The sequence below is a fragment of the Cornus florida genome, unplaced genomic scaffold (genome assembly GCF_030987335.1).
Source record: "Cornus florida cultivar Cherokee Brave unplaced genomic scaffold, ASM3098733v1 CherokeeBrave_3.0.0_Hap2_Chr11, whole genome shotgun sequence".
Lineage (NCBI taxonomy): Eukaryota > Viridiplantae > Streptophyta > Magnoliopsida > Cornales > Cornaceae > Cornus > Cornus florida.
Genome location: NW_026775581.1, coordinates 76,940,181 through 76,953,302, shown reverse-complemented (window position 1 = coordinate 76,953,302; position 13,122 = coordinate 76,940,181). Strand labels below are relative to the sequence as shown.

General features: G+C 36.5%; 1 protein-coding gene across 5 annotated transcripts in view; it reads left to right on the top strand.

Annotated features, from left to right (window-relative positions):
• The first annotated feature begins 2,911 nt into the window (after positions 1-2,911).
• The window catches only part of LOC132283055 (chaperone protein ClpB4, mitochondrial-like), a 26,849-nt gene continuing 16,638 nt past the window's right edge, over positions 2,912-13,122 (top strand). For 2 of the 5 annotated variants that reach the window (XR_009471932.1, XM_059784935.1), the window contains exons 1-2: positions 2,912-3,267; positions 3,371-3,560. Coding sequence is in view for 1 of the 5 variants with exons in the window: in XM_059784935.1 (XP_059640918.1) it covers positions 3,159-3,267; positions 3,371-3,560 (299 nt within the window). In the remaining 4 variants the exon portion in view is untranslated. Of the gene's footprint in view, positions 3,268-3,370; positions 3,561-13,122 lie in introns of those variants that run through there. The other 3 variants (XM_059784937.1, XM_059784936.1, XM_059784938.1) reach the window with 2 other exon arrangements.

Genomic DNA, 13,122 nt, shown 5'->3' with positions numbered 1-13,122 from the left:
TAGTCATGATTGAAAATGTCCTCCACCAATGGGTTATTGGTCAGGATGTTGATTGGTGCATCTCCTGGACTTGTTGGTCCTGAAGAGGGACAGCTTACTGAACCTGTTCTTCAGTGACCTTATTCTGTTATTCTAATCGATGAGATTGAGAAGGCACATAGAGTGATGTGCTTGATATCTTGTTACAGCTTTTGGGTGATGGGAGGGTAACTGATTCAAGTGTGAGGACCGTTAGTTTTAAAAACTGTGTGGTGATAATGGCATCGAATATCGGGTCCCAGGATATATTAAGAATTCTTACAAATAACAAGGATAGCAAGGAAATCATTTATGATACAATGAAAAGGCAGACTGTGGAACCAATAGCCTAGCGGTACAAGGCTCCTACTTCTTAAAAGGAGGTTAGGAGTTTGAACCTCAGTGAAAACGGTGTGCGTGAGTCCCAACTAGGAAAAAAAAAAAAGGCAAACTATGGAATTGGCCAGAGAAACTTTTAGTCCTGAATTCATTGATCGTGTTGATGAGTTTATCGTTTTCCAGCTGCTGAACACACAGGAAATTGGTAGAATTGTTGAACCACAGGTGACTTCTCTTCTTCAGTATTCATCATTTTCACTCAATTCCAACAGACATTTTGCTTTATTGTATTATATTGTCCTCTAATGAGAATGCTTTGTGGCATTTTTTTACCTGGTGATAGAGTGAAGCCCTTTATTTTATTTTATTTATTTATTTTGGTTGGAAGGGTGGGTTTAGGTCTAAATTTTTTTCTTCTTTTCTTACATTAGGTTGGATTAAGTAGCATTTAACTAGTTCTGCTTGTGTATGTGTCTTTTTTTTTTTCGGTAAATAAGCTTGTGTATGTGTCTTACTGGACAATGTATTATGAATAAGAATTCAGATTAGCTCACTTCTACATTGTCAAAATATTTCTTAATCAAAAGTAACTCGATGCTTAAATTATCATTTTTGTTAGGTGCTTACTTTGTCAGTGTTTAATTAAGAAATTTCTTGTGCCGCATAAAAATTTCACATACTTAAGTTAGGACGTGTTTCAAGTTGTTCCCATTGAAATGGTTGTGGTATGGGTGCTACTGACTTGAATAACATGAGGAAGTTCGAACTTCTGATCTCCTCAAATTGTTTTCCCTTATTTCCTTCTCACGTGTTTCACATTTATCCCAATATGAATGGGGTTTCTAAAGGTCAATGTATCCTCATGAACTTATTAATCCCTTAATTTATGAATATATATATATATATATATATATATATATATTTATTTATTTATTTCATATTGTTTTTTAATATATTCTAATTATTATAAGTAACTAGGATCACTAACATCCATGCTAATTATGCGTTGCAGATGAACTGCTTGAAAGGTAGACTCAATGAAAGGAAAATTGATCTCCGCTACACCAAGGAAGCTGTTGATCTTATGGTAACACTCTTTGATCCGAACACTCGAGCCATGTCAGTGAAAAGGGTGATACAAGAGATGGTTGAGAATGAAATTGCAACGAGAGTCGTCAGAGGTGATTTTAAGGAAAAAGACTCGATTCTTGTTGATGCTAACATGTTCCCATTAGCAAATGACCTTCCTCCCAACAGCATATTGCTTATCAGGAAATTGGAGATTGGAATGGAGGCAAAACAAGGGGAACTCTGAACGTGATTGGCAGCTTTAAGTGTTTTTAAATGCTATCTCATGCAGATTTTTTTTTTCAATGAATGAATATTTTTCTTGTGGATTACCAATAAACAACAATAATATGAAGGAAAAAAAAAAAACCTTTGTAAGACTCCATCTATTTAAGAGGCATATTCAGGTCAACAACTCATGTTTTTAGTTGGTTATTATTCATTATGGATTGATTTTAAATAATCAACTTATCCCACGCTTGGAGGTGTTTGGGCTTCGCTTGAAAATGTGAAAGATTCTCAATTCAAGCTGGAAGAGAGCTAAGACCTTCAGCTTCTTCCTTTAAACCCAAACGAAGCTATTCAATTATGTTTGGGAACACCAAAGCGATGTAGTCTTGGATTTGAAATTGAAGAAAATTTAGTTAATACTTAATGGGTTATTCAGTTAATGTGTTTGTGAAGATTAAGTAATTGATTGAACCTGGGGAACATATTTGAACTTGGGCTAATGTTGTACGTATGAGCTAAAATTTAAAATTTTAAAACATAGTGTAAATAAATGAGCTTCTTCACAAGTCTAACTATCAAGCTCGGCTCATTTGCTTGACGAGTGATACCAAATTGAGAATAACTCGCTTCATTTGTAGTTGATACGTTGTCGATTTAAAGTTGTTATATTTACAATGTAAAGTTATTGCATTAAGCATAAGACATGCACATAACAAAAAATGAAATAGGAGATGATCCTAGTTCTCTTTGATAAGTAAGTTAAAATTTTAATATTTGGAATAAAATCAAACACTTTAGATCCCATATTTGAAGAATACGAAGAAATCCAAATAAAAATAGACTAATATAACTTGACGACGACTTATGTATTTCTATGCACATATTTGTGACTTTGTGTATGAGGGTGTATTGCGTATTCTATCTCATTTTTGTATGATGTGGTAGCTATTGAGATTAACACTAAAATATGAGCCAGAATTCTTTCTTATCATTTACAAACAAAGAGTATTTATTGGAACCACAGCAAAAATCAATGGTTTTTTATGTGGGGAAAAAAATTAGAACTTGATTGAAGTAGAGAAATTTTACTTCTTAAAGGAATTTTAGGGGAGAGAGGAAAAAATTAAAGAGTTGAGATAATTTTTGAAACTAAAATAATTTTAGGGGTATAATATACAAATTTTATACTACATATATATGGAAAAAATAATAATAATAATAACCATATATAATATAATGGAGAGTTTTTATTTTTTATTTTTTGGGTTAGTAATATAGTGGAATGTTGAGAAAGAAAAGTCCCGACTTGATCAGTTTCTGGGTCGAGTAGGCCACCGAACGACTTCTTCTCTTCTTCAACCGCCAAAATCAGTAGATCAATAAAGGCCCAATTCCAGAAAGCACAATCAGCTGATGAGTTTTTTACTTCTTCTCCAAGTTTTCTCTCTGTATATCCTTTTTGAATACAAAAACCCTAAATACAAAAGTAACTCATTTCCTCCATGGCTTTTAGGCTTGTCAATTTTGCTCATTCTGCCATTAAACCTGCCAAGACCTCCTCAATTTCATCCCTCTCTCTCGGTCAAATTCGTTCTCTTATGGATTTATATTGTAAGCATGGACTTCTTTGGACTTGGCATTGCTAATAGGATTGAAGTAGCTGAATATATATATATATTGGATTAAAATCTGTTCAATTTCGTCTCTTGTGTAGGTGATGATCGCGAGCCACTCAAAAAATTTGGTACTGACTTGACTGAACTCGCCAAAAATGGTGAGCTCGATCCTGTTATTTGTCGGCTTAGTCAGATTCGACGTTGTGAGCAGATATTATGCAAGAGAATGAAAAATAACCCTGTTCTTATTGGTGAGGCTGGTGTAGGAAAAACTGCAGTTGTTGAAGGGTATGTAGGCTTCTTACTCTTATAAATGATTTTTTACCATATATATCAGCAAATCTCAAATTCAATTTGATTAGCTCTTTTGTGAAAGTAGATTATAACCAGGAATTTATGTGAAGGTTCTTTCTTTTTAAAAGAAACAAATTATATTTGCTTTGCAAAATGTGAAGTAGTGTTTGTAATTTGAGATGTAGTACACTCTCTGTATACTACTCTTAGACATATTTATTCAGTTTACAGAATTGGGATTAAGGGGAATGTAGAGCAACTGTCATATTTTGGATGTTTCAAGTCTTTTTGGGAGTGCATAGCAACTGTCATATTTTGGATGTTTTAAGTCGTATTTTGGATGTGACCTTGGGGCTTATACGGGGCTTCAAGATTGGTCTGGAGGCAGTCCATCAATTGGAGATTTCTCACTTGCTTTTGCGGATTACACTTTGGTTTTTTGTGAGGCAGAGGTGTCCCAATTGAGATATTTGAGATGTGTTCTGGTTTGCTTTAAGGCTGTTTCTGGTTTGAGAATTAACGTGGGCAAGAGTGTGCTTGTCCCTGTGGGGGAGGTTCAGGAGGTGGCTTCTCTTGCAACTGTTCTTGGATGTAGGACGAGTTCTTTCCCTATTTCTTATTTGGGCTTGCCTTTGGGCGTCTCCTCAAGGAGGGTGGGAAGTTGGGACCCGGTTATTGAGCGCTTTGAGAGAAGGTTGGCTGGGTGGAAAAAACAATATCTTTCGAAGGGAGGAAAAGTTACTTTGGTGAAGAGTGTTTTGTCCTTTCGAGATCCATTCCATTACCCGTGCCTTACTCTCTTCTTCAAAAGCTAAGGTTCCAAGTCTCATAGCTCAGTAGTTGACCAAAATACAACACAAACCTGTTCCAGATTCCCTCTTCTTTTGTCAGGAGACTTGAGATGATTCAACGTAACTTTCTTTGGGGCAGTAGGGGGGAGGAGTTTAAGTATCATCTTGTTTGGTGGGAGCAGGTTTGCAGGCCTTTTAAGTCGGGAGGCCTTGGGATTCGGAGATTGGCCCCTTTCAACAGGGCCCTTCTTGGAAAATGGCTTTGGAGGTTCGGCAATGAAAAACATAGACTATGGAGGAAAATCGTTGCTTGTCGGTTTGGGGAGGAGAGAGTCTGCAAGACCGGCTAGATTTGCTAACGGCGTGGGCGTGTGGCATTCCATTGGGAAGGGATGCGATGAGTTTTCTAAGCATATTAGATTCAGAGTTCGAGAAGGTCGGAATGTTCGGTTTTGGGAGGATCCTTGGTTCGAGGAACGTCCATTGTGTCAACGGTTTCCAAGGTTGTTCAGGATTGCTGTGGATAATCATGCTTTGGTTGCCGACTGCTATCGCCTTGATAGCGGTAGGTTGTCTTGGGATGTATAGTTCCGGCGAGCCTTTCAGGATTGGGAGCTGGATGATGTCACTGGCTTGTTGGATCTTTTGTATCAATAGGAGGTGGATGGCACTGGGGCAGACCTCTTGACTTGGGTGCCTTCTTCGCAGGGGACTTTTCAGGTTTGGTCCTTCTTTTTCTGCCTTTTCGGTTTTTAGGCCTCCTCCTACCCATGGAAAATGGTTTGGCATTCGAAGGATCCTCTTAGGTTCTTTGCTTGGACTGCTGCTTGGGGTAAGATCCTGACTCTGGACAACTTGAGGAAGAGAAGACATGTCATTGTTAATTGGTGCTGTCTGTGTATGACCGATGGAGAGTCTGTGGACGACCTTCTCTTGCACTACCCAGTGGCACATGACTGTTGGAGCCTTATGTTGGGTCTTTTTGGCGTCCAGTGGGTTATGCCTCGGACCTCACGGGGTCTTTTTGATATTTGGAGGGGGCAAAGGGTGGGGGCTAGTGTACGCGACTTCTGGAGGGCGACTCCCCTATGCATTTGGTGGTGTCTCTGGAAAGAACGAAACAGAAGATCCTTTGTTGGGGAGGAGTTACCCATCGGGGCTTTAAAGTGCTTTATTATTTGTTCTCTTTTAAGTTGGGGTATGGGGAGAGATTGTTCTTCTGTTGAGGAGATCATGGACTTTTTGGGGTCTTTGGGTCCATAGGTTTTCTCTTTTCTTTTTTTGTTCTTAGTTCTTCTACAGCTCTTGGGATGCGTTCCCCTCTTGAACGCTTTCTAATCGAACTTTACTTATCAAAATAATAATAATAATAATAATTAAGTGGTTCTTTTATTTAGTTAGCTTTTTTTATTATAAGTTCTTATACTAGTCAAGATGCTGAAGAAAATGTCATTTAACTTCCTTGGAAAATCTATGCACTTGATTGATTATGAAATACTTTGCTTTATTAGATAATCTTATCTTAAATCTCCTCTTGTATTAAAAATATATCCTTTGACATCTATTTTAAAGAAATGTAATTTTTAAAAAAAAAAAATTATTTTTGATATTACTAGTTCAGGTTGTGTTGCTTAAACGCCTAGGCCATTTTATGCACCTAAAGGATGGAAATACTTGTGGTTTATTGGATAGTCTTAACTTTTTCTATATAAGAAATTGCACCAAAACATATATTGTGTATTACATTCATATTGCGAGAATAAAATTTGTAAGTTGGCAAATTCCGTTCCAAAGTTGTGTTTTAGTGCTAGGGCATGAACAAAATGTAGTGTGTGTATGCCAGACACTTTGCCATTAGATTGGTCATTAAAATTCATACATGGAAATGAAAGCTACATCGGAATATCTCAACAATGTGGTCCATGACTCCGTGATACTCGATCACAATAGGCGAACGTAAGGAAGATCTTAGATACCTTAGGATATTAACTTCATTGAATTTTGAAAATGGTATCTAAATGTCTTCAAATGAAAAATGATTTGAGTGGACCTTGAAACAGTATCAATATAGGGTGTTATATTCAATCAATTTCAGACATATCTGTCTTCTTTTTACTATATCTCATTCCATAATTGGAGTTTAGCAATAATTTTTATATGGTTAGAAAATAGACTCGATAAGCTTTCCAACGATATATTATTTTCTTAATTTAGAGTTTGTTTGATCACTCAACAAAGTCTGAAAAGTTGAGTTTTCTGCAGAGTCACTAGAAATTTTTTAGAACCAAGTACAACCGGCGGAGCTTTTTCCAGCACCTATGGAACTTAATTCTGTCCTGAAATTCAGCGGATAAAATGGTATTGCACCAGTGGAGCTTTTTCCAGCCTCACTGGAAGGGCTTTCTGGAGTTATGGGATTTACTCCAGAATGCACTACAACTGGTTGGGGCCTTTTTGGCACCTGTTTTAGGCTTTGCCAAAAGTTGTTTTTGATAGAATTTCATCTCCTTTTTAAAATTTAATTGGTATAAAACTTTTAGCCTATAAATACAAGTTTTCTGGGATATTTTTGACATGGAGTGAATTGCTAAATCTTTTTGAGAAAACCCAGAGGTTGGAAACCCTAGTTGTTCATTGAGAGCTTTCTTCTTTCACAAGTAGAAACTCCATATAGATGTCCATGGATAGTTGTGATCGTGTTGAGAGTACAGAGCTTCATTGATATTGATCTTCATCAAACGGATTTTGTTTTCAAACTCTTTTCTACATCTGTGTGCTTCTGAAGAGTAAAGGATCACTACGAAGGAAGCAACTGGACTCAGGTTCACAGTAGCAAGCCTGAGACTTTCAACAACTAGGTCTTGACAAAGTGGTCTGGGAATCAGTCTGGGTCAGAGTCGATGTAAATCTGTTTTGAGATAGGAGATTGCTTTGCTCTGGACTATGCTCTTGTGGCTTTTTTCCTCGTTGAGGTTTTTCTATGTAAAAGATCTGGTGTGTTGTTTCCTTTAGTTGCTTTATTTACTGTTTATTTGTGACGTGTGTGGATTTGAATTGTTCACCAATTTGATAATTTAATCAGTCACAAAAATTGAGCAAGCAGACCTTTCACCAACCTCCAGGTCTATAGGAACATCAAATTACTCTATATTTTGTACATCTTGTTTAGGTCATCAAAGGAAATGGCTCAGTTTGGAAGAGTTCTTGAATATTGTAATTTTAAGCAAATCCTTGTTGACATTGCTTAATCTGCACCATTGCCTATTTTTGCGATAGAATTTGTGAGGTTGAGTTTCTTCCCATAACATAGAGTTAAACCTTATAGTCTGAGTCCTGTGTGCTTGAACTGATATTAAGTTATATGTGAGCGGATGATATGGGTAAAACCAGTGACTGAGCTAGATTCTAATAGTTTAAGTCAAGGTGGAAAGAATAAAATGAATGACATGGGAAGTAGAGTTGTATGCTCTATTCCTGTTATAGCATTGCCCTCTATGTAGGGCCTTATAGTACTTACTTACGGAATATAAATATGGAGAAATTATATGATACAAGTTGTAATTCATGATGTTTTATTTCAATCCGATTTCCTTTGTCAATATTGGAACTAGTAAAAAAATATTTGTCATGCTTAAAGGATGTTGTGCTATCTTAAGAGATAAGTTGATTATTCATACTAATGGGCTAGTGGCCAAGCGGTATCAGGCCCTTACTTCCAAAAGGAGGTCAGGGTTCAAGCCTCAGTCGAGACATGTGTGTATTAGTACCAACTAAGAAAAAGAAAAGTTGATTATTCATCATCGTAAGGTATCACGCTGAGTCTTTAAAATCCATTTTTTTGTGGGTCGATGATTTTGCTCTGGAGCCTATGTCTCTTTCTTCTGTTACGGAAACTATCGTGGCCTCAACGAGATAGTTGTTTTTTTTAATTTTTTATTTTGGTAATTCAAATTATTTCAAAGGAGAAAAAAACTGTACAAAGATATAAGGGGCATACCCCAAGGGTCTACAAATACAAAATTGCTAAGAGTCCAAAAGGGCAAAAAGAAGCAGACAAGCTATACAACTCAATAAGAACATTGCAACGACAACCATGAGAACCAAGAGGAATAAACCACCACCAGTAGCAGCAGCTAAGCCACCTCCAAACAAGTGCAAAAGATAACCAACCATAACCTCAATGCTCACTGTTCGGAAGGCTAGGAAGGAAAAGGATGTCAATAAAATTAAGGAGTTCTTAAGAATAAAGACACAATCACAGATTTGAAGAATTTCAAATCAGAATGGCAACCTAGTTGTGAAGAGAGAACATAATTCTCTCTCCGTGATTTCTTTCAATTATTTTCTGTATATGATTTTCTCCTAAAATTCAGTATAACAGTTGTACTCATTGTTATATATAGTGAAACATTCACACACGAGACCTATAGAAGAATTGGGATCGTGTATTTCACATCTCTCTTTTCTCAAATCTTCTTCATGGTATCAGAGCCTTTGCGTGCCTAGCAAATCAGAATCGTCAAAATAGAAGTTTCAGTTTTTTAAGCTATTGTATAGAAAAGCTTACTGCCGTAGTCATCTTTACGTTACATTGACTTCTTCTTCATCAATTTTGAAATACCCATACCTATCTACATTGAATGTGGGGAATTTCATCTCCATGAGATTGACATACTTGAATTTCTTACTTTGGAATACCAAAATCATGGGACTAAATGTCAAGGCATGATGGGTTTTATTATTGGACAATACCCTGTCCCTGATCAGTATATGACAATCCTGGCTGCCGAAGGGGAAACAGAAAAAGGTGGTTGCTGTTAATCCAGAATGTACTGCATGGGTGCGGAGCGATCGTCTCCTACGTGGGTGGATTACAGGAACATTAACAGGGGAGGTTCTCAGCTTGGTTGTTGGAATATATAATGCTTTACTTGATTCTTTTGCTCAAGAACCCCAAGAAAGGGAACTTTTCTTGCTTCAAAAATTACAATTACACAGGAAGCAATCTCCATCAATTACTGAACATATTAGAAGCTTTAAAGAGATTTGTGATGACTTAGCAGCAATTGGGAAACCATTAAGTGACTGAATCAAAATGTTCTCAGTTCTTAATGGCCTTGGACATGGATATGCGTCGTTTGTCACCACAATGTTAAAACCACCTACTCAGACTTACCGTGAACTCATTCTACTTCTCCAAAGTTATGAGACTAAGAAAAACTTGCATATCTCTGAAAATCATGGTGTAGCAAACTATAATGCTTCATATTTAGGCCAGTGTTACCAAAGACATGGTGGTAGAAATTTAGGCAAAAAGGTGCAGCAAGAAACATTCACTTCTGAAGGGTGTTGGTTTACTCAAAGCTGAACAGAAGTCTAAAACAGATAAGTTTCCATCTAGTCTAAAACAGATAAGTTTCCATATGGCTTTCTACAATCAGCACATGAAGAGAGAAATAATTGCAACAATCAATACCTAAGAGAAAAGGGAGTCATATGCCAAATCTGTAACAAGTCTAATCATTCTGCTATGCTTTTTTTGCATTGTTTAAATCAGACCTATTAGCCAGATGATATTCCAAACATGAGTCTCTGATAATGACGACAATGTGGGGCTATGGGACATAGTGGCCTCAGCTCACATGACTGCAGAATCTGGTAAGCTCCAATATTTTGTTCCTTACCATGGACGTGAGAAAATTATGGTCGGTAAAGGTGAAGTTCTTGATATTACACATTGGTTCAACTTCAATCACAATAAATAACCCAAAACCGAAGTTAAATAACATTCTAGTAGTACCAGAAATCAAAAGAAATTTGATTTCAGTTGGCCAATTCACCTCTGAATATCTGTATCTTTTTGAGTTCTCATCACGTGGGTTTGTGATAAAGAATAGGGAGGGGAAATAAATGATAGCATTGGGGAGTAGCTGCGGCGACTTATATGTCTGACCAGTGGGAAAAAGATCAGCTTTATTCTCATCTCATTTTCGAACTCAGCCATGGAGGTTTGGCACCAATGCTTGGGACATGCACATAATCAGGTTATGGATTTCCTAAGAAGAAATAAATTCATTTCTAGTCTATCATCAAATAAAGTTGAATGATTGAATCAGTATGTAGTAGTTGCCAAATGGGTATGTGTAAGCCGAGATATGATAGGCTAGAATAATGAGATTTGACTTTATTTATGCATATGTCTAGGCATAGAATATGTAGTGATTTTTTATTTTTTATTTTTTTGTTCTTAGTTGGCACACACATGCCTCCACTGAGGCTCGAACCACTGACTTCCCTTTTTAGTATATAAATATCAGAGCTGTGAATGAGTGTAAAATCTTTTTCAAGCCTTTACGTACTTCTCTTGTATTCCATTTATCTTGTATTTCTTCTTGGTATCAGAGCCAACCCAGTTCTTGATCTGGTGTCGAGGTGTTGGGTAGGCAGGATGGTCCGACTGTAATGAGAGAGTTACGAGTTCGGGTGGGGGAGAATGTTTGAGGTTTTTGTCCCACATTGGATTCGGATGGGAAGGTCATGAGCTTATATGGGTGGGTATGCTGTTGTTTGGTTAGAAGCGGAAACTTTGGCCTGACCATTACTCTAAGCATGATATGGGGCCAAAGTGGTTATTCTGATTTTCCTTACAGTAGCACTACGCAATAGCTCTGTTACATGGACTCTTCAAAAGTAGTGAAGTACTCGTGTCGGACACATATCCCTCAGACATGGGTATGGGATATGTGTTCGACACTTTTGGTTGGACATGTACTTAAAAAATACAGCCAATCATTCAATTACATTATATTATTACTTTAAAATGAGTTAAATGCTTATATTGAACATTATATTAGATAAAATTATTACTTTATTCTAGAAAATAAAATAAAATAATTGATAAATGAATATTTAGCCGTGTTCGTGTATCCTTCTATTTAGAGATTTGATACGTCCGACTCATAGATACACACCCGTGTCCGACATCAGTATCCGAGTCCATGTAATGTAGCGCAATAGTTTAATCTTTCTGCACTAGAAAAAGTTTGTATTTAGATTTTTCGGAATGGTTTGAGGAGACGTTGTTGAGTATTTATGATCTAAAGAAACATTATTGATTCTTCCATCTACATATTTGAAACACGTGCATGAAGGGGAATGGTCTGGGAGACATTATTGATTATTTATGGTCTAAGGAGACATTGTAGATTGTTTATGGTCCTAGGAGACACCCGCAGGTAAGACATCCACAATGATTTGGAGATAACGCCATGGTTATGTCTCGATTATTCAATTCAATGCAACCAAACATAGTCATTGGGTATATATTCATGAAGACCGACATATTCGTTTATGGTTTAAGGAGACATTGTTGATTGTTTATGGTCCTAGGAGACACCAGCTGGTAAGACATATCCACAATGATTTGGAGATAACGCCATCATTATGTCTCGATTATTCAATTTAATGCAACCAAACATAGTCATTGGGTATATATTCATGAAGACCGACATATTCGTTGGTTATATATTTATGAAGACTATGTTTGAGGATCCATTGTCCAAGTTGGGCATTTCAGACATCCATGCACCAACTTGAGGGAGAGTGTTAGCTGAGATATGATAGGTTAAAATAATGGGATGACTTTATTTATGCATATGTCTAGGCATTATAATATGCAATGATTTTATTCAATTTCCTTTCTTGTAATATCAACATGTGCTCTTTTTAGTATATAAATAACAGAGATGTGAATGAGTGTAAAAATCTTATTCAAGCCTTTATACATTTCTGTTGTATTCCTTCTATATTGTATATCTTTTGTATGGCATGTAGATTGCCATTTTTGGTTTCAAATGAATTATGTGATGAACCTTAAGCTAAAAATTCATTGTGATTTATGGATACTTGCCTTGGTTAGATCATTTCACCAATTCCGTTATTATATGGTTTTTACATATGAATGCACTTCTAGGAAGTACGGACACGCCAAAATGGACGAAGAATCCGTGTTCGACACACCATAAAACGCGTTTGGAATATTTTTTTTTTTTTGGACACGGCATGGATACTCCACGGACACGCTTCCGACACGCCAGGGGGGTGTGTCTGACACTCGTGTTTGGAATTTTTTTTTTTGAATGCTAATATGTTCTGTTTTTTGTTTTATACTAGCCTTTTGGTATTGTAAATGGTAAAAGTCCTAGGTCAAATGATGGATGGGAATAGATGATAGTACACTGACTTGTTTTTGTATCTTTTTTGGGGATTAGCCTTTAGGTTTTTGTGAATGTTAAGTGCTAGTAGTAAAGTCCTGAATGTTAAACAATCCTGAATGTTAATAGTCCTTTCTGTCTATGCTTTTGTATTTAGAGTAAAGTTGCAATTATGATTAAATGATACTAGTTATTATTCTAATGCCTTATTTTTTATTTGGTTTTGTAACTCTGCAACATTGTTCTTTTATAGTTTATTAGTTATGAGTTATGATTTGTGTTTTTTTTCATTGTGAGGTTGATGAAAAATAGTAACACTCAAGTAATTTTTAAAGTACTACATCATATATATATATATATATACACTATTCGCGATGTCCCCGCCGTGTCTGTGTCCTAATTTTTTTGGATTTGCCGTGTCGCCGTGTCCGTGTCGTGTCGTATCCGTGTCCCGTATACGTGTCCGTGCTTCTTAGATACACTTGTTTCTCATGGTTGTTTCCGTTGCGGCGTAACTCAGATTTTCATAGTTGCTATATAAATTTTCTTACT